At 37.1% G+C, this 21,686-nt stretch overlaps 1 protein-coding gene across 4 annotated transcripts in view; it reads left to right on the top strand.

Annotated features, from left to right (window-relative positions):
* LOC149540067 (Galactose oxidase/kelch repeat superfamily protein) overlaps positions 1-21,686 on the top strand; it is a 289,836-nt gene that overhangs the window by 21,427 nt on the left and 246,723 nt on the right. For all 4 annotated transcript variants that reach the window (XR_016356343.1, XM_089801257.1, XM_089801256.1 and 1 more), the window contains 5 exons: positions 15,759-15,897; positions 16,000-16,028; positions 16,576-16,672; positions 16,756-16,811; positions 17,121-17,228. Coding sequence is in view for 3 of the 4 variants with exons in the window: in XM_089801257.1 (XP_089657383.1) it covers positions 15,759-15,897; positions 16,000-16,028; positions 16,576-16,672; positions 16,756-16,811; positions 17,121-17,228 (429 nt within the window). In the remaining variant the exon portion in view is untranslated. The remainder of the gene's footprint in view (positions 1-15,758; positions 15,898-15,999; positions 16,029-16,575; positions 16,673-16,755; positions 16,812-17,120; positions 17,229-21,686) is intronic.

Genomic DNA, 21,686 nt, shown 5'->3' on the forward strand with positions numbered 1-21,686 from the left:
CATTAATGAGAAGGATTTCACCTTCGTCCGTAGCTTGTTGCTTGAGTGAGAAGGCCTTATAGCAAGATCTTTTTCACTTCTTTCTTCTTTATGCAAAAGTGGCTTTCTTGTCCATGTCAATAGTGGTTGCAGAGTGTTTACAAATAGTAAAATGCTGGCTAACTTATCCCTTTGTACATCAAAGCATATGGTAGCCTCTCTTGGAAAAGTTACTCTCAACAAATTGAGGAATATTTTTTGTTTTATGTATGACAAACTTATATAGAAATTGTCAATTTTCTTCAACGACGACTATCTTGCCGTTGAGGGACATTACAAAACAAAAGCTGATACTTACTCTTTCCTCTTGGGGTTGTACTTGGAGTCAGGAACAATTGTAGAAGTGTAGTGGCTGGTTACGTCCTCCATTTGAGAGGAATGGAGAGGTGGCCTTAAGATATTTTGGACAGCAGAAGGACGAGAGGTGGTCTAGTGACGTGTAAAGAGGATTGGATCTAGGTTGGTGAAGGGGACCCCTCAATCTATTTGTTCCTGTTGGAATGTGTATGTTGATCAGGAAGTGCGTAGAGCGATGATGGGCATTGATCTTGGTGGAATTGAGGATTACCTTCATATCAAGAGGCTCATGAGTATAAAGGGGAGATTCCACAGGGTTTAGTTGAGCCTAAATGCTAATGAGAAGCATTAAGAGTAAGAGGCTTTAATCTTGTGGAGCGGGTAGGGTCTTGTATCAAGTGTAGTAATGCAATGACAATTGTGGAACCTAGGTTTTGTATTTTGGTTGGTTGATTCTTTATGGAGGATATAAATCCTATTAGAATAGTTGTCTCTCTCCATACAATCACACATTCAATTAGTTGAAATAAATTAAAAAAATACAATTTATTTAAGGGGACAACCCCAATAGAAATGGACATCTCAATGGTAATATATAATAAATAGTTGTACCTATTGCTAGTCAACTTGGTTGGTGACCCTTTGTAATGCCCCGCTCGGGAACCCAAAAGAAATAAACCTAATATGATACAAAGTTCACTGAACTATTTCAAAATAAAAGTTTAAACAACATCAAAGTAAAATATGAAAGTAATATACACAACAAAAAAAACACATGCAATTACAATACATATTTCATCTTCAAGGGCTCCTTCGCGTGGAGTCACATTTAAGAAGTTTTATTAATATTTTAAGTCTCAAGGGCAATGTCCATAAACATAAATGAATTACAAATATCTAATCTCATTAGAACATACATAAGAACAATTGATATGATAAAGTACAAACATATAGCATCATCCACTGCACGTCACAGGGTATGCAATAATAAATACAAGTACATCAATATACATTACAACAACCTGTAGGATCGCAAGATACATGATATATAGATATATTAAATGAATAGAAGTCTCCAAGACAAGAACAAGAATGATACAGGTACAATTGCATCCATGAATATCCAATAATTGCCAATCTGTGGGAGAACCCAATGGTAAGAAGTCACTACCTCTCGACTGTGTGGTCACCTAATTAGGCTGCTACTCCCACTTTGTAGGGAAGATAATGAAGTATCCACATACAGATAAGCAAATCATAAATTGATCCTAGGCAAGGAATCTTGAAAGCCAACTCTACCTCAAGGATACACAAACTACTGATAAAGAAAGATAACCAAAGTCAAATGAGACTCTCAACCAAATCATACATTGCATACCCAAGTCAACATCAAATACCAAGTATAAATCAATTATTGAAATCAAAGAGATACACATTAAAAGAATAACCATTTCCAATACCCAGTGCCAAATGTCAAAATCACAATAACCGACAGATAAACATTGTGCTTAATGAAAGCAAATCACCAACAATAAATAACATCTGACAATAAAACACCACCAGAGGAAAATACCAAAAAATATATGGAGACCTAGGCTACATACTAGTGAGTGTCATCACATGATTAATCTACTTGAGTTACCCTGGATTGGTCTCTCACTAGATCCCAGACCCTCAAGCATTGAGCTACCCAAGACTGGTTACTTTGGACCTCGGACCCTCAATGTGACACATGCAGAACTAGAATACCCTCTAATGAAAATGAGAGAACTAGTCATGTCTTTCACTAGGTATCATCCTATTCCCATTCTTAGCCTGTACAAGCACTCAAGACATGGGCGAGGCAATATCTCTAACTTATCTTTTTATGTGTTTCCCAAATATTAATTACTAGATTATCACTCATTACATAACTTACAATAGGTTACTGTGGTACTAACCACTTTGGGTCTCGAACCCTTGTTATAAGCCACTCCCATCAACATGCACCTAGACAACCTCTCCTAAGTTACCAACCACAGTAGTGTCCCATTTCACAAAACAATAATAATCAAACTCAGTGCCCTGACAGGTAACTCGAGATTGCAAAGGTTCTCAAAACTCAAGTAACCCATAAATACTCAACAAGATAAATCCCATAAACATAACTCTCATTTCAAAGTATAAAAAATGCATCATGACATCCAATTTAATATAAAATAACTTCCATTGACGCCTTTGGTGTACGTCCTAGATGGCCAACTAAACAACTCAAACCATTTACGAAATAAAATCCATGAGACAATAACTAAAAACATAAAGAATGCAAAGTCACAATCACATGTTTTTCAACAAGTCACTCTCTAAGATTTAGTTTAAGCCATCGAATGTTTTCAATCTTTAAGGCTTTACATGTTATTCAAATAAGGATATTGTTTTAATAAAATAAAACTAATTGTACTATAAATTAAATCCAACTAGCCAAAGCCCATTAATTTCCTAAAAGAATAATCCTCAATATAATTTCAAAACTTAGATTGAAACTAAATAAACGTATAAGTTTACACAACTCCAAACTAATAAAAAAAAATACTATTAAATAATCAACTTTTATAAAATTAATTAAAACTTTTAATAACTTTGATATGTTAATAAAACTGTTCGGTGTCTTTGGCAAGCATACTCGGGGGAGGCAGGGGGATATAACCCCCCCCAATTTTTTTTAATATAATTTGTTTATAAAATGTCCCAAAAAATATATTTTATTTTATATATATTTTAAACCAATTTCATAGCCATGTGTGCTAGATGAAATTTTCCAGCGAGGTACAAATATAATTAAACTGTAGGTCACACCCACACAATTTTTCAGTCAACCCTAATGGATTTAATTTATTTTCTCTCCAATCTTTCTTTTGTGAAGTTTCAATCGAGGATCTGATAATAACAAGTTTTCCAAATCCTCCAATTCAAATATGAATTTTCTACCATTTACACATGTCTAAATTATTGCGATAAATCAAACCACCAAATTGCAAGCACTCAAGAGGACACAAAATACAAATATTTTCAAACGAATATACTACTACTGGTTTCAAACCCTACCTTATTCTAATGTTAACAATCTGGACAATCTGGTGAAACCCTTGCTAATCCAAACCCTTCAAAGTTGCTAAAATTCCATTTGCTCCGAAAAACCTGTGTCCATAATAATGAATGAAATACCTTCTAATAAAGAGCCCTAATTTCTCCTTAGGGTTTTTGTCTCTAATTTTATAAAAAGCCATAAAATATAATTACATTATTTAATTAACCCTTTCATGCACATTTGAAGCATTGCTTAATTAAAATGATCCTTTTTTTCCACTATTAAATTACACATGATACTTTTAAAAGTATAACTTATTATTTTAATTAGTAATATTAATTAGAGCTCATATTGTAATGCAACTCTAATTTAGTCATTACCAATTAAATAATCATAGCCTAATATTAAAATCTTTACTATTTTAATCTCTTCCACTAATTCCAAAATTAGGTTTTTAATTAAATCTTTTTACATTGAAGCGCATATTTAAATTAATTTCCAATTAATTAAGTATCCTCATATCTTAATATCTTTTTAAATCAAATAATAATTAAAACCGAACATTAATAGATTAATCTAAGCATCATAACTAAACCATTTACCAATTAAATCACAAGCAGAAATCACATAGAATCAACATGAGCAAAACTAACTAGAAATCAACATCAGACTACACACACAAAGACAACTCAGGGGTTTTCAAAGTGTAGACAGTTAGATACAAGTCCTCCTTAGGACAAGTAATTAGGCTACGGCTGCAATTGGACCTGATCATTATCTCCTTATTCTTACCGCTGCGTTCTTGCCTGTAATGTCCCCACTTTAGTAGTCGACCAAGTGTGTGTGCGTTAGCCTAGTTCTACATGGTCTTGAGGGAATTTGGGCCAAAACGAAGTTGATTTATTCAGTTTCAGGCATACTTACTATTTTTAATAAGTCAACAGAACATAGGGGAGGCTAGTTTTGGTGATTGAAATTGATACTTCTTGGCGAGAGCTTTTCGACGAGCTATCACTCGTGTTGTTCGGAGTCTGATAGCCAATATATTTTTATGCTTGAAGTATTGTTAAAGTAACATTTAATTTAGTTGTAAAATATTAAAGTGTTACTTTAATATTAAATTTTATGGGAATGTGTGCAACTCAAAGGGGGCGCCTAAGGGAGACATAAGGGATTATTTTAATATGTTTTATAGTGCACATCTTTTATCCCACATTGCTCATGTGAGTTGAACTGACCCTTTAAGAAAGAATGAAAGGGAGCATTAGTGGCTTCATTCGGTAGGTGCAATATGAGAAGAAAACTGATGTGTGAGTTGCAAATCCTTTTTTGGCATTAGAGGATGTCTATCCTCTCCTGTGACATTCTAGATGTCATTCCCTTGGGGTTTGGCCTTTAGAATTCATTGCTATCAGCTTCATTAACAGGTAGATTGGGCGTATCTCTAGCTACATGTGGATTGGGTGTTTGCTCATATCATTCACTTCTTGTTTGATGCTTATGCCATTGTGAAGGGATGATTTTAGGAGGGTCTTGGACTGATTGAAGACAGATTTTACTGTAGCAGCACTATAGCGCGACACTATTCATATTACTGTAGCAGCAAGATGGGAAGTTATTACTAGAATATGATGTTATAATGCTGGAGTAATTAGTGAGTTGAAAAGTCTGCTATGTATTTGATTTTATTAGTTTGAAAATTAATATTATTTCAGCAGTAGTTCAATCTTCAGTTTGCATATTATTATAAATTCCTTCTTGTTTATGTTATGTGGTTTTAAATCTATGTAAAGACATAAAAACAAACAAGCAATTTATTTCCAGAGTCATAAAGGGGTTTAAACATTTAACGGTGAAATCAAGAGTTGGATGCAAATTGTTTGACTAAATTCCTATTAGCAATTGGCTCAGTTCTTGGGCAATTCAAGGGTGCCTATTATAGTGATATTTGAGCTTTAAGTCCTACCATCCTCTGGAGGCCTTATGGAGAATTTGGAACAGCCCGAAACAGGGAAAAGTGTTTGATGAAATGTCAAAACACTAAAATTAGAAATAAAATAGGTTAGGAATGTATGTTTGATTATGCAACAAAGGCCATTTACTTCTGCCATATCAGAGCAAGACAACAAAGATTTGGACTCACAGAGCAAGCAATCTAGTTCATCCATGCAAGTGGACATAGAATCCAGTCATACAGACATAGAGGAGATATTCTTTGAACAAGACAGTAGTATGGGTGACTGAGATGACAGGAATATAGGACTAGGCAGAGGCAAAAATGTCGGTCTAGATCAAGAGGAGGTAATGTTCAGACAGTTACTGGGTACGTTAGAGGAGGGGCAGCGTATGCAACAAGAGCAGAATAGGTGAATCGATATGATGTTGCAGCTTATGGCTAGACAGAGTGTCAATTTTAATCTAGGTGATGCAAACAATAATAATGGAGGCCAAGGCAACAACAATGGTCTTGAGAATAACATTAATGGTAATAATAATGGACATGGCAACAATGGGAATGAGGCTGATAGCTTTAGACAGGTTATATGCCTAGCTCGGATAGTGAGCTCGAGACCACTTCTACCCATCTTTCCACTCAGAGGTCTAGTTCAACCAGTAAACGAATCGCAGATTACCAAGTTACAGGATTAGTTTAGGAGCGACTAGGAGGCTAGTGGAGTGGAGTTTTAGGCGGATATTTCCCTTAGAGATTATATGGACGTGAGGATGAGACACATGCCTAGAGCAGGAGGGAGGAATCAAAACTTTGAGTTGAGAAAGAAACTTGGAAAACTTTCTTCACCTTATTATGATGCTTTAGGGAAGATGACTGCACGAGCTTGGGTGCAGAAGGTAGATACATACTTCCAGCTGAATCCTATGCTTGAGGAGGAGGCTATCAAGTATGCGGCTATTCATTTGGATGGTCCAGCGCATGAGTGGTGGCACCATGGCATGGTAACCTTGGGGCATAATCAGATCACATCTTATGAGGAGTTCATTGAGAGACTTAGAGAGATTTGATACCAAAGATCTCGAGCTATAGTTTAAAGAGTTGGCACAACTCAAGCAGTGGGGATCAATTGAGAGTCGAGACATACATGAATGAATTTCAGAGGATAGCTGTGTTGGTTACAGTTATTTCAGAGAGGAGATTAGTAGTGCTGCTACATTACAAGAGGCCACTAAGAAGGCTTGTGACTTAACACCTTTTAAGAGCAGATTTCAGCCTAGGGATTCACATATGAAGAAGGATAAGGATAAGGATAAAAAACCTTTTTACTAGGATGCACAGCCAAAAGGGGATACTAGGAAGTTGGATAATAACACCCTGAATGAGTTGAGAAGGAAGAAGTTGTGTTTTCATTGTAGAGAGCCTTGGGACTTATCTCATAAGTGCCCTCTCAAGGCTAAGGCAAATCAAATGGAGTATTTTTTAGCGGAGGAGTCACAAGTGGGGGGGTGGGGGGATCAACACTCTGATTCGGATGAGAGTAGCACTCCAAAGGAGAACATCATTCTTAAGGATGATAGGTCGTTGGCACAATTGATAGGGGCTCAAAAGACGATCACGTTTAGGGTCAGGGGTACTATCCAGGGGCAGAAAGTGATCTCTCTCATTGACACTGGGGCTACACATAACTTCATAGATGCACGGTTAGTAGCCATAAGAGGTTTACAGACTGAGGAGCATGCTGGGTTTAGAGTCATGGTAGCTAATGGTGACAAATTATTATGCACTCAGAAGATATCTAATCTTCACATCAGGTTTGGAGATGGCTATGAGTTGGAGGATGAGTTCTATGTAGTAGACATGGGAGACTATGATGTCATCCTTGACATGACATGGATGGCCTCACTAGTTGAGTTCACATTCAACCTAGCAAAACTAGAGATGAGAATCCAGCATGAGGGAAGAACTGTTGTACTCAGAGGACTTTCGGATGGGAGTTGCAAAGTAGTCTCCCTAAGGAGAATGTAGAGACTTTTTCGGCATAATGACAAAGTGGGCAGCAGAGTGTTTCATCATGCCAGCCCCATAGGAGCCATAGGTAAAGAGTCATCCACCGGATATCCAAGAGATACTTGACAAGCATGCCAAAGTATTTGGTGATATTCCACACGGGGTTCCTCCTAATAGGGGAATAAAGCATTTTATTGAGCTCGAGGAGGGAGCCAAACTAGTCATGATTACCCCGTATTGTCATCCTAAGAAACACAAGGATGAGATAGAGAAGGCAATTAAGGAGCTATTGGAGATGGGGCACATTAGGTCTAGCAAAAGCCCTTTTGCTTCAGTAGTAGTTCTAGTGAAGAAGGATGAGACGATGCGCATGTGCATCGATTATAGGGCACTAAATAAAAAAAATAAAAAATAGGTATCCCATTCCTAGGATTGATGAGCTTATTGATGAGTTGCATGGTGCACGCTTATTCACCAAAATTGATTTACGATCTGGATACCACCAGATCAAGATGAGAGCAAAGGACATTTAGAAGACAACCTTCCGATGTCACTATGGTCACTTCGAGTTTATGGTTACACCATTTGGGCTAACCAATGCACCTGCCACATTTCAAAGTTGTATGAACCAGGTGTTCAGGGGGCAATTGAGGAGATTTGTCTTGGTCTTCTTTGATGACATCTTGGTCTTCAATAAGACTTGGGAAGAGCACTTGCAGTATTTGGAGGAGGTGTTATCTGTTCTGGATAGAGAGTCATTGTATGCTAAGGAATCAAAGTGTGAGTTTGGCATGAACTAGCTCCTTTACCTTGGGCATATCATTAGTGCTGATGGTGTTTGGGTTGATCCCGAAAAGATTAGAGCTATTGTGGATTGGCCTACTCCCACAAACCTCACGCAGCTTAAGGGGTTCTTTGGTTTATGTGGTTTTTACAGGAGGTTTGTTAGGGGATTCTCACAGATTGCCGCACCTTTGACAAATCTTACCAAGAAAGGAGCCTTCACATGGATAGACGCAGCGCAGAGATGTTTTGACCACTTCAAATAGGTGATGTCATCTTGTCCAATTCTAGCTCTACCTGATTTCATGAAGCCATTTGAGCTTCAATATGATGCTTCAGGAGATGGGATAGCAGCAATATTGATACATGAGAGACACCCCATTGCATTCAAGAATAGGAAGCTCCGAGGAGTTGAGAGGAGTTATTCTATTTACGACAGGGAAATGTTGGCCATAATGCATGCATTAGCCAAATTTCGATCATATTTGGTAGGTGGGCGTTTTGTGACCAAAATTGATCACAATAGTATTAAATACTTCATGAGCTAGCGTGATCTTAATGATCGGTAGCAGAAATGGGTTACTAAATTGCAGGTTTATGACTTTGATCTAGAGTTTGTCAAAGGTAAGAAAAATGTGGTGGTTGATGCTTTATCTTAGAGACCTCACTTATTTGCTTTGGCAGAGATTTCAGGAGATTGGAGAGATCAAATTGCAGTGGAGTATGTAGGAGATGATTGGGCTTCTAGGATAGTTACAGGCACCATTCAGGATGATAGGTATGTGGTGTTGGATGGGTTGATCAGATTTCAGGACAGGGTTTATTTGGTCCCTACATCACAGTTTAGAGAGGAGATTTTGAGGGCATTTCATGATGCACCTACAACTTTAAGACCTATAGGCAGGTCCCAGAGCAATTCTCATGGAGAGGGCTCAAGGATGATGTTCAAAAGTATGTCAGGGAGTGTGTAGTTTGTTAGCAGAATAAAGGAGAGCACACATTTCGTGCAGCTTTACTACAACCCTTGCCCATTCTGAACAGGAAATGGGAAAGTATTTCTATGGACTTCATCACTGGTTTACCACGAGTGTGGGGAAGAGATTGTATTTAAGTAGTGGTAGACAGATTAACAAAGTTCGCTCACTTCTTTGCTATTCCTTCTACTTATATAGCAGCATAGTTTGCAGATTTATTCTTCAGAGAGACCTTTAGGTTGCATGGGATACCAAGATTTATTGTTAGTGACAGGGATAGCAAGTTCATGAGCGCCTTTTGGTAGGAGTTGTTCAGGTTGTGCGGTACATATCTTACACCTAATATGGGTTACCACCCTTAGACAGATGGGTAGACGAAAATAGTAAATAAATGGGTGGAAGGCTATTTGCGGAACTATGTGATTGCACAACAGAAAGCGTGGGTCAAGTGGTTATACATGGGGGAGTATTGTTACAATACCACATATCACATGACCATGAGGATGACTCCATTTATGACATTGTATGGGTATGAAGCACCCAACTTCATGGATTTAGTTTTGGGGAACAACCTAGTGCCCAAAGCCAAAGACCTATTACAGGATAGTTAGGATATCCTGAGAGCACTCAAGGAGGACATACAATAGGCTCAAAATCAACAGAAGTTGTATGCAGATCAGCATAGGGTAGAGCACAGTTTCGAGGTAGGGGATATGGTGTATTTGAGGCTACAACCATATAGGCAGTCATTGCTCAAGAAGAGCGGAGCAGAGAAGCTAAAGCCTAAATTTTATGGTCCCTACAGGGTGATTCGCAGAGTGGGTGAAATCGCCTATGAGCTTGAGCTTCCAGAGGGTAGTCAGGTGCACAATGTATTTCACGTGTTGAGGCTTAAGTAAGCCATTAGTCAGAGTGTAGTTCCTTCTATAGATTTACCCCCTTTGGACAAGGGGAAGCTCGTGTTAGTACTTGAGGCTATTCTGGACACTCGAGAGAGGAAACTCAGAACTAGGGTAGTGAAGGAGTATTTGGTCAGATGGAAAGACTTGCCGGAGGAGGATGCTATATGGGAGAGTGAGCAAGTTATTCAATAGGCTGGATTGAGATTGCTTGAGGACAAGCAATTTCAAGGGGGGCGAACTGTAATGACCTCACTTTAGTAGTTGACCAAGTGTGTGCGCGTTAGCCTAGTTCTACATGGTCTCGAGGGCTAATGAAGGGTTTAAAGGGATCTTAGAGTGTTTTGGCCTAGTCATCTCCAATTTGGGCCAAAACAGAGTTGATTTACTCAGTTTCAGGCATACTTACTATTTTTAGGAAGTCAGCAGGACACAGGGGAGGCTAGTTTTGGTGATTGAAGTTGATATTCCTCGGTGAGAGCTTTCTGACGAGTTATCATTTGTGTTGTTCGAAGTCCAATAGCTAATATATTTTTATGCCTGAAGTATTATTAAAGTAACATTTAATTTAGTTGTAAAATATTAAAGTGTTACTTTAATATTAAATTTTATGGTAATGTGTGCAAATCAAAGGGGGGCGCCTAAGGGAGACATAAGTGATTATTTTAATATGTTTTATATTGCACATCTTTTATCCCACATTGCTCATGTGAGTTGAACTGACACTTTAAGAAAGAATAAAAGGGAGCATTAGTGGCTTCATTTGGCAGGTGGAATATGAGAATAAAATTGATGTGTGAGTTGTAGATCCGTTGTTGGCATTAGAGGACGTCTATCCTCTCTTGTGACATTCTAGACGTCATTCCCTTGGGGTTTGGCCTTTAGAATTCATTGCTATCAGCTTCATTAACAGGCAAACTGGGTGCATTTCCAGCTACAGGTAGATTGGGTGTTTGCTCATATCATTCTCACTTCTTGTTCGATGCTTATGCCATTGTGAAGGGATGATTTTAGGAGGGTCTTGGACTGATTGAAGGCAGATTTTACTGTAGCAACGCTGTAGCGCAACACTATTCATATTACTATAGCAGCAAGATGAGAAGTTATTACTGGAATATTATGTTATAATGCTGGAGTAATTAGTGAGTTGAAAAGTCTGCTGTGTATTTGATTTTATTAGTTTGAAAATTAATATTATTTCAGCAGTAGTTCAATCTTCAGTTTGCATATTATTATAAATTCCTTCTTCTTCATGTTATGTGGTTTCAAATCTATGTAAAGACATAAAAACAAACAAACAATTTATTTCCAGAGCCATAAAGAGGTTTAAACATTTAACGGTGAAATTAAGAGTTGGATGCAAATTATTTGACTAAATTCTTATTAGCAGTTGGTTCAGTTTTTGGGCATTTCTAGGTTGCCCATTACATTGTGATAGGGCATGCTCATCTTGACAATTCAGGGAAGTTGATACTCGATACCTGCAACCTGCATGAAAGACGAACATGTACAAATGCATATGATATCTAAACTAAATAGGCAATGACGGAGAGTGGTACATCATGTAGATCCCTACTAGCAAGTGACTACGACTCCCTCCCTTAACCATATTAGGCACATCAAATAGAAATGCAAATATTTACACACATCATACATATGCAAGTATGGAGTAAGTACCATAATTAACCACAAGTACACATTACTTTAGTTTCCAATACAAATAACTCATAATCCCAAAGATAATATAACAACAATCATTTAAAAATACATCACAAGACATCAGCATCAAATCAATTGTATTTAAAGCTTTATCAAATAACACATGAAACAAATCAATTATGTAATCAATCTGAAAATCTAGTCAAGTCATTAAATAGTGACATATAACTATAAATCAAGTATCTTCGAGATAACACATGTATGAAATAGGCCTAAGCGAGTTTGGCAATAATAGCAGAAAAACTAACTATGGTGGGGCATTGCACCCTTGGTGATTGTAATAGCCTCTATCTGGTTATAGCTTAGATAAACACTAATTCCCTTTACCAATCAGAGATTTGTCATTTAATCAAACACTTGGCAAGCACCCAAATAATTAAAGTCTGGCAATTTTCTAAATAGTCTTTACGATTGAATTGCAGACTATCCTTCATGCCACATAACAATGAAAGACTGAACTTCTTATCTCACTCTAAATTTATCTTGCAAAAATGTAGAACGAATCTTTGGCTGAGATACAATGGTAAATGAAAATTAAGCCACCAGTGCCAATTGAGCAAATCAGATGGATTGACAAGATAATCTTCAGTTGTTTATTATTTTACCAAACAAACTCTAGGGAAGATACAATTCACAAAAAATTGGCCCTATTTAGATAGATAAAGAACTCCCAGAAATTTCCAGAATTTTACTTGCCAAAATTGAATTAACAATGTTTGCAAAATCTAAATCCAATTGAACCTGATTGTAATTTGGATGTCTTTGACATAGCTGATATGGAAACGCAAAACTCCAAACTAGAAAGTTGCAAGGCTAGGACAATTCACAGCCTCCTCCAATGCAAAAAGAATGCCCAGCCAACGTGAATTTGCACCAGTCCTTAATATGTTTGCCGAACAATAATGTGGCACAACTTGGAATGTGTATTGCAGATCTGGAGATCAAATTGTGAGCCTTAAACGAAATAGTAGAGAAAAGATGAGTTGATGGCAAGCTCCCAGTCCAAATTGCAGCTTTGGTAATGATTTGTAGGGGCTTCTAATGTAGACACCAGATCTGGAAATTACCCACGCAGACCTCTGGAAATGTATAATAGGCCTGTCCAAGATGAAATGCAGCTCTCCAAAAATCAGCCACTGCCTAAGTAGAAGCGCTAGACTTTGGCAAACCAAATTATGACTCCCAATTTGAATCACAGCTCTTAGAAATTCACCACTTCCTTCAATTAATCTTAGGAATAATCCTTGCCTTAGACACAGTATGGACAGTAGGAGGAAAATAGACAAATTGTTTACCTCAGTAGAATTTGCAATAGAAATTATTAGAATAACCCTTATACTTCAGCAAGGGCACTCAATTTGGAAAATTCAGAGAAAGCCACAAAGGCAACAAAAGCAAATAAATATCTAAGCATGCTTTTCTCAATAAATGCGCTTGTATTTATAACCTCCAGAATTCCCTTTTGTTGCCAAAATGTAACTTCACTTAAAAAGCTTCACCACTTAACATTAATTAGAAGCTTTCCCTAGATTCTTTCACTTGACTTTGCTTAACTAATTAATAAATGACTCTTTCCAAAGATAACTCAACCTTCAACTTAAGTGAAATTATAAAGTTAAATTATAACTTTATAATAAGCCATTTAACTATTTAATAATAATTTGGCCACTAAAAATATAATAACTTCCAAAATACACATCATTTAAATATGCTGTTTGAAATAAGAATCATACCAATTATTTCTCCATGTGACCAAATGCACTTTCCAAAAATAGAAAGGGTCCATCTCGATCAACACAAACTTACCACAAATAGTAAGTACACAACACTAAGCCCAAACAGAGTCCAATCTGAGCCAAACGAAGACCAACCTGTAGCTTACTGAATTGTGGAGAAGATAAGACCCTGCTAAGCCAAGCCACTACCTCAGAAGACCCTCTATCCACAATAATTAGTCTACGAGGATCGCAATAATAGGCTAATCCTTGAAACTCTGATATTGACAAAAATAGGGACATTACAGTGATGTATTAAGTTGCAAATAAATATTATATGTGCTAGCCAACCTGATTTGACAAGTTGTATTGTTTGATGAAGAGTTGCCTATTGGAAGGCATAAGGAGAGGTATGTTGAGACTTAATTGGGGATCCACTCAATGCAATATCTTTCTATTTAGGAGCTGATTTATAATACATATTTGAGGTTACGAAAGATCTGTCTTTGTGAGATTATGAATGCATGTTAGAAAATCTTAATGAAGGGTATGAGAAGACCTAAAAAGTGATTTGTAGCAGACCTCTAAGCTAAATTGAGAGCAATCTAAAAGGTTAGATTTATAGCAGAGTCAAGGCAGACTTGTGGCAATGTATGGAGGGACTTATTTCAAGAAGACCATCGAACATCAGTAGAGGGAAATACATATACAACAGAGACAATTAACAGCAGAGACAATCAAACCTACAGTAGAAGCAATTGTGAATGCAGTAGAATAACTTATTTATAATTGCTTAATTAGTGTGAAATGAAGAAGTTATTTTAAGCAATTAAGAAGCTATAATATGCTTGAATCTGAATATCCACACATTTATGATAATGTGTTGGGAAGGGAGTGCAAGGAGGGGGAATGGTGAAGGATTCCTCACTAGGTATGGGGCCTTGTGAAGCCATTGGTTAAGGACCGTGAAGCCACCTCATGATGATGGCTAAGGACCATTAGTTAAGGACCACATGAAGGTCAGGGAGTATAAGGTCCTAGCCTTGGGCCTAGGGTACCCTACTGTAGCTCCCCGACCATCCTCATAATTTCTTGAAGTGAATCAAAATGGATCCTCAATCATAAAGATGCGAGGTTGACATGATGCAGGGTTGGAAGAAATAAGATAGGGAGATGCAGTTTACCGGCTTCCTTGAACTAAGTATGCCACCCCAAGAGGATGGAATTGTTCATAGTTGGACATTCTTTCCTCTTGTGGGCCGAGAGTTGATTTGGTAGCCCCAAGGGGGAAACTGATCATAGTTAGAGATTTGTGCCATTTCTGGGATAAAGGCAAATTGCCACAATGTGAACGTTACATGCTCTTAGGCTAAGTCAGACTAAATATGCCACCTAAGGGATGGAATTCGTCATAGTTGGACATTTCTGCAGCTTGTGGGACTCCCCCTAAAGGGTGACCGGTCATATTTGGACATTCCTGCCACTCGTGTGATGTGGGCTAGTTTTCCACAATGTGAATTTGATGTGCTTCGGGGCTTAGTTAGGCTGGGTAATTTATTGGCCCTCTGGAATTTCCTACCAAGATGATTTATTTATTGGTGACGGCGTAATCAATACTACTTATCGTAATAACTTGTGCTGTAGGTAATGTATATGCACACTATTCTTTCAAATTAGTGATGTCTAATAAGTTAATTTGGGCATTCTATAATTGGAATTGTTGTTTATGTGTAAACAGGTGAAACTCCAAATTGGGGACATTACAGTTTATTGCACAACTATAGGGTTTTGTATCTCTGTTGGTAAATCATTCATTAAAATCTTATTTCTCTGTTGTGTTTTCTCTGTTGGTAAATCATTCATTAAAATCTTATTTCACTGTTGTGTTTCTGGTAGAATGATCCCACTTTCAGATCTCTGCTAATTATAGACCATCTAAAGATTGGTATCATAATGACCTGTAGAGACCATTTTTGGTAATGGGTATAATTGTCATATGACTAGGGGACCCACTGAAAACAAATGTTCTTTAGGAGCTTAAATATGGTATTTCAATGGATTTAATGTTTTAGCATTTGATCCTTGTTGTTTACAAGAGCTAGATATCTTTTATGGGTGATTAGAAATAATGTAAATGTATACAAAGAGGCTTGTTTGTGTAGAACACATAAATTGCTTACTTTATCCTTTGAGTTTTTAGATATTGATAACTTCTTGTCTATTTTATACTAATAAAGAAATTTTTTCTATCATGCATTCTTGTTTGTTCTTGGTTCTTGCTTCACCCTCTGTCTGGATTTACAGAGAACAAGCTATGGTTTGAGCCAGAGTGTACAGGAAATGGAAGTGATGGACAAGTTGGACCATGTCCACGTGCTTTTCATGTTGCAGTTGCTATAGACTGTAATATGTTTATTTTTGGAGGACGTTCTGGACGCAAACGGTTTGTTTAAATGGAATTTTCTGTGGTTATGATCTGATTTATTTTTTGATTATTTATAATGAGATATTTCTTTCAAATGATAATTTTCAATATTTGTGTTAGGTTGGGAGACTTTTGGATGCTAGACACAGGTGAATATTGTCATCTTTATGGTAGAAATTTGAACTGTGATGTGGATCAAAATGTCTTTGATTCATTTGAATTTCAATTGACCTTCATTATAATGACTCTTTGATTCCTAGCTATGTTATTTTATCCTTTCCTTGAGTTTGTTTGAATAATTTTAGTTCTTTGGACCTATAGGCTATATAGGATGAATGCTGAAGAAAAACATATCTGGATATCAAACTTCAATGGATCCTACTTAATTTGTTCCTTATATTCAACTTTGATTCTATTATCACACTTTTGTTGTGCTCTTAGATGGGCAATGGTTCTCTTTCTTCATTACTTCAACATTTCCCTCGACGTAATAATTCTTTTGTGGCCATTGAATACAGTATAACAGAGAAACATCTAGCTTCAGTGATAAAATTGGCAGAGCTCACTTATCCGTCTAATTCCTTAGCATATATATTAAAATCTGTTTTACCTTATTAAAATGTTCGATATTATAGTTTCTGTTTTCTTGCAATGTTTTTAATGAATGCATGTAAAATGTTCTTTTGGTTTGTCCAGATAATTGGCAGTGGACTGAATTATCAGGATATGGTGATCTACCTCCACCACGCGATTTTGCTGCTGGCACATCAGTGGGCAATCAGAAACTTGTTATGTGAGTATACAATTATAAACAGTGTTTCTCACTTATGGTACAATAAGTTACATTTTTTTTCTCACTGACTACTGATTGTGTAGGTATGGTGGATGGGATGGCACAAAATGGCTTTCTGATGTCTATGTTTTGGATACAAGTAAGTTAAGTTTTCTATTTAGAACAGCTCCTCTAGCTTTGTTGTACAGCTTTGACCATAATACTGCACCAACAATTTTTGCTTTTTGCTTTTTATTTTTCTTGATAAAATCACTTTTTTGTTTACTGTACTTTTGAGTTCCACTCACCTATCTTGGTTACTTGCGTACATTAGTATAATTTTCTCTCTTTCATCCTTTATGTGAGCAGAGAATTCTGAGTTTCTTTCCGCACCACAGTGTCTTACAAGACATTCTTAATGTTTTAGATGGGGCAAAATGATTGGTTGCTAATTTCTTTCATGAATTAGTGTCACTTGAGTGGATACAGCTACCTATAACAGGACCCTCACCGCCACCTCGCTGTGGACATACAGCTACTATGGTTGAGAAACGGCTGCTCATCTTTGGGGGTAGAGGTGAGTTTCTTTGACAATTATCTTTTATCCTCAAAATGACTATACTTCTTGCTTGCATATGCAAAAGTTATTTATCAATCCCAGTTATTGAATATATTTAAGCATTCATGAGCTTATTGTATTCGAAGGATAACTGTTGCATTATTTGTTGTTCATTCCATACAAGAATCGATATTTAGAAATTATTCATAGAGAAGTGCATGAATGATACCTCATTTCTTTTTGATTGCTAACACAAAAAGCATTGGGGGATGCAATATTCATACTGTGAACATATCGTCAAGGACATCAGTCTTTGGGATAATGAAGATGATATTAATTCGAAGAAGTGTTCTACAGTGGCAACAAGACATGGAGCATTGCAATATCCCAAGAAACTCTACCCTCAAAATGCTGATTAGAGGCTCTAGGAATATTGTCAAACATTTTACAACCTCTTTACTCGCTGTTTTTTGTTTGTTTCAGACTGATAATGATTGCTTGAAATGATGTCAAATGTGACTTAAATGCTTCCAAATGGTTACTAAGATATCTAGGCAAAGAACTATAGTGCAATTGGAACTCTTTTTGGTCTTGTGAATGCATATGGATATCCCATACAATGTTAATATGGACCTACAACAGCTAGGCATTCTTACAAACAGTTGGCATGTAAACTAGATATAAGCAATTCATCAAATTCTTGCCATGCAATTTATCATTTCTTATTAGTGGCCAATTACAGTGCTGATATAAACATGAATTTTCCAAACTGATATGCAACCATTAAAATCTGAGATATATTGTAGCTAAAAAAAACCTGGTATTGTTTGCAGCTATGAATTATTGACACCAAATGGGACGCAGTAAATGTTTAATGCAAATTTTCTTTAGCCGCCAATGTAGTATGGACAGTTGGCATTCAAACCCGCAATAAATGCCTTCTCAAGCTCTAACATCACCTGCTGGTGACTCATGGGGTTACCTAGAACCCTGCAGCTGCCTCTATGCCTTCACTCACTGACTATAAAGGGCTGTGATCTGTCTTATTTTCACTTACAACCTATGCAAAAAGCTTAATGCATTCAATGCTATCAAACCTCAATCTTTACACTTTGAAGCACATTCATGGCTTTCCGTTATAAAGCCATAGTCATTGCACAATTTACTGGGCATTTCACCAATTCAAAGTGCTGCAATTGGGAAGAAGTCCCAATTCTCCAGCAATGCCGAAACCCTTGGCAAAAACCAGAGACCTCTCCAAGAAACAAGCAAAATCATCAATTCATCATAATGTTTGATATTCTTTCATTGGCTCATATATTCCCACAAAATGGTTCGATATTCATGATGGTACGTTAAGAAGTGTGTTGCTTGCCATTTCAATTTATTTTCAGCACTTTTTATATTGTTGAAAAAAACATAAAAAATTATATATCTTGAAAAAACAAAAAAGTTGCAAAGCAAAGAAACTGAAGTCATATCCTTCAGCATTGCTAGAGTGAGCCAACAAGGCTATTTTACAGTGGTATCAGGGTGGTTTCCTGCCATCCTGTGGGGGTAGGAAAATATTTATTAATTGGATCTGCTGTTTTTATTTGAGTGACCGAAACTCTTGCTCTTATCTCAGCTATGGACAGTTACAGGAAATCTAGTAAATATGGGATCCAGTTGAATAGCAAGGAAAATCTTAGCAAGCAAACAAATGCCTTGATGGAAAGTATGGAAAAGTAAACAAAATCAGGAAAGGATTGAAGCAAGATTTTCAGATCCGACGACAGTTGACATGGCAGCTAGGTGTATGGTTTCCATTTTTAAAAAGTCTTCATCGAAAATGTAGGAAGATAAGCTAAAGTTTATCATAGGTGAGACATCCAGAAGTATTCACCATGAGTTTTAAGTAACTGGTGATCATGGTGAAGTTGATCTTGTGCCTAGTGGGGCAACCACTAGTCCTATTTGCAGTTATGATGCTAGAGATTCTACATAGGGGCATGTGGATGTGTTTGTTTCATTAGCTAGACAACAAGTTTTAGTTCCAATAGTTTGAGGATTCCAGAGTTCGTGTTTGTTGAGGACATGTTAACTACCTTTGATAGCAGTCTTATATCAGTAGGTAGTAGTGGGGAGTGATATAGGATTTGATTTTTAGGGCAGTAGTCCCCTATGTGAGTGTGTTGATGATGGTGCAGATAGGGTGGGCACAAATGATGCAATTGTTACAACTGTTAGTTTAAACTCTCTTGATGAGGGCGTTGTTTTTGAAGATTGCGTGGAGGATATGAGCACTGACAGTTCTGATTTTTATGGCTGTTATCATAGTGTTGAGTCAATGCAGTAGGGACAAATGACTCTTATGGCTGCTACCTAGTTATGACACTCATGATTTGAGTGTTATAGAGGTGCTTGGTGATGTAGGTTTATGCCCTAGGGTTGTTGGTTCACAGGATGATCTTGAGTCATGTACACAACATCTGGCGATAGTAGTGGGGTCTTAGTTAGGCAATGTGGACACCGATGTTATGGACATCTCTAATGATTTGTATGAGGGTGTTGCATACTACATCAAGTCTGCCATTTCGTATCAAATGCTTGGTGATGGGTTCCAAGATTGTAATTTAAGGACTTGTTGATGAGAGGGAAACAAAGATATACGAGGAGTTTGATACATCAGTGGCTTCCACTTCTTCAAAGAGGTATTGGTAGAGGTACTTAGTAGTAGTACCTTGGTTATTGGTGTGTGCGAGGATAATAGCACACATGATGTCAGTGATCATGTGGCGAGCAATGTAGATACAATTTCCTATCTCAATGTTGAGTTTGGGCTAGAGGACATGTACAAGAGTTAGCGGTTACAGGTTTGTTATCATTTGATTGGGCAATTGAAAGTTAGTGATAGCATGATTGCCACGATGTTAGAGCACTTTGATGTTGCTCGATAGATGTTGGCTATCTATGGTTGGTGTGCTCTTGTGACAGATGAGCACTATGATGGCCGTCTTTTTCTTGAGGAGTTTCATGCTCCCTAAGAGGATGTTAGGATTATGAGACATAATTATCTAGAACTATTAGCAGATAGGGATTTCTTGCTCCAGAGAGGTCGGGTATGTTATGATGCCTTGAGCGGAAAGGAGAAGGAGGTTGACGAACTCACCCATGAGCTTGTGGTGACTGTGGACTCTTTGCAATGTACTTAGTTGGGCCTTTAAGAGTCATAGGCATGTTTGGCTGAGGTTATCGTAGAGTTGGAGCATGTACAGTGTACACTAGCCCCAGATCTAGTTCTGCTACATGGTGGTGAGTGGACTTCCACGGATAGGGAGGATGGATGCGATGAGGATGCAGTTAAATCCATCTTTGATATGAGTGCAGTAGTTACAAATGAGATGAGTGCATTAGTGGAGGATTGCAAAGAGCTTCTTGTTTTACTAGGTTCCCTAGTAGTTAGCATACTGACAGATGATGTTGACTAGGTTATTGAGAGTATTGGTGTGGCAATAGTGGATTCATTAGAGAGTTGTGTGCCAGTTCCAGACGCTACTCCTGCTTCATCACAAGACTTGGGAAGGTATCATCTGGTTTGGAGACGAGCTCTCATGGGGCTTCTATCGGAAGTCAATCTTATTACCTCATCTCATACAACTGATCTAAGTCATAGGGTTTGCTGAATTTTCGGCTCTAGGTTCAAAATTTGGTGAACCCATAAAAATTGAAAGAAATTTGCTCAAATTCGTACAACATTTAAAAAGGTTTTCGGCAGAAAAAAAGACATAAATAAACATCGTTTACTAGAAAATGCATCAATTTTCTGAAATATATTTTGACAGACAGCTAGGCAAATTGTTTGTTGCATCTTGGAAATCATCTGCTATCATCTTGGAGGCTGAAATTATTTGGCATCTACCGTTCGAAATCATCTGCATCTGTCGTCTAAAATCCTCCCTATTCTCCCATCTCTGTTGGTCGTCCATGTTTGGCGTCTCAAATAATCTGCATTTGCCATCTAAAATCCTATTCACCATCTCTGTTGGTCGTCTCTCACCTATTGTAAGCTCCCGACATCCCTCGACGGCAACAACTCGCAATGGCAATTTACAAAGTTTCCCATTTTATTTTGATGTTTTAATAGTCTTGCATTTCATTTTTAGGTTTTAATAGTTTAAAATTTTATTATAATGTATATTATTTTTATTTCTTTATCAATAGTAAAACATCTTTATGTATATTTTTTTATTAGAAAAACATTAGTATTTTATATATGTTTAATTTACATTGTTTTTAGTAGAAAATTAATATTTGGTATGTTTATTAATATTTAATTAATTTATTGATGAATATATTATATATATTTTATATTTTTAAAAAATTATATAAGGTAATTTTATGTCGAATTTCATCTGAACTTCATAGTTGTCGAATTCGAATTCAAACTCGAACTCGAACCTTGTGACTTAGCAACTAGTAGTGTTAGACGGTTAG

The sequence above is a fragment of the Cupressus sempervirens genome, chromosome 9, assembly GCF_028749045.1.
Source record: "Cupressus sempervirens isolate cs-2001-9-10 chromosome 9, ASM2874904v1, whole genome shotgun sequence".
NCBI lineage: Eukaryota > Viridiplantae > Streptophyta > Pinopsida > Cupressales > Cupressaceae > Cupressus > Cupressus sempervirens.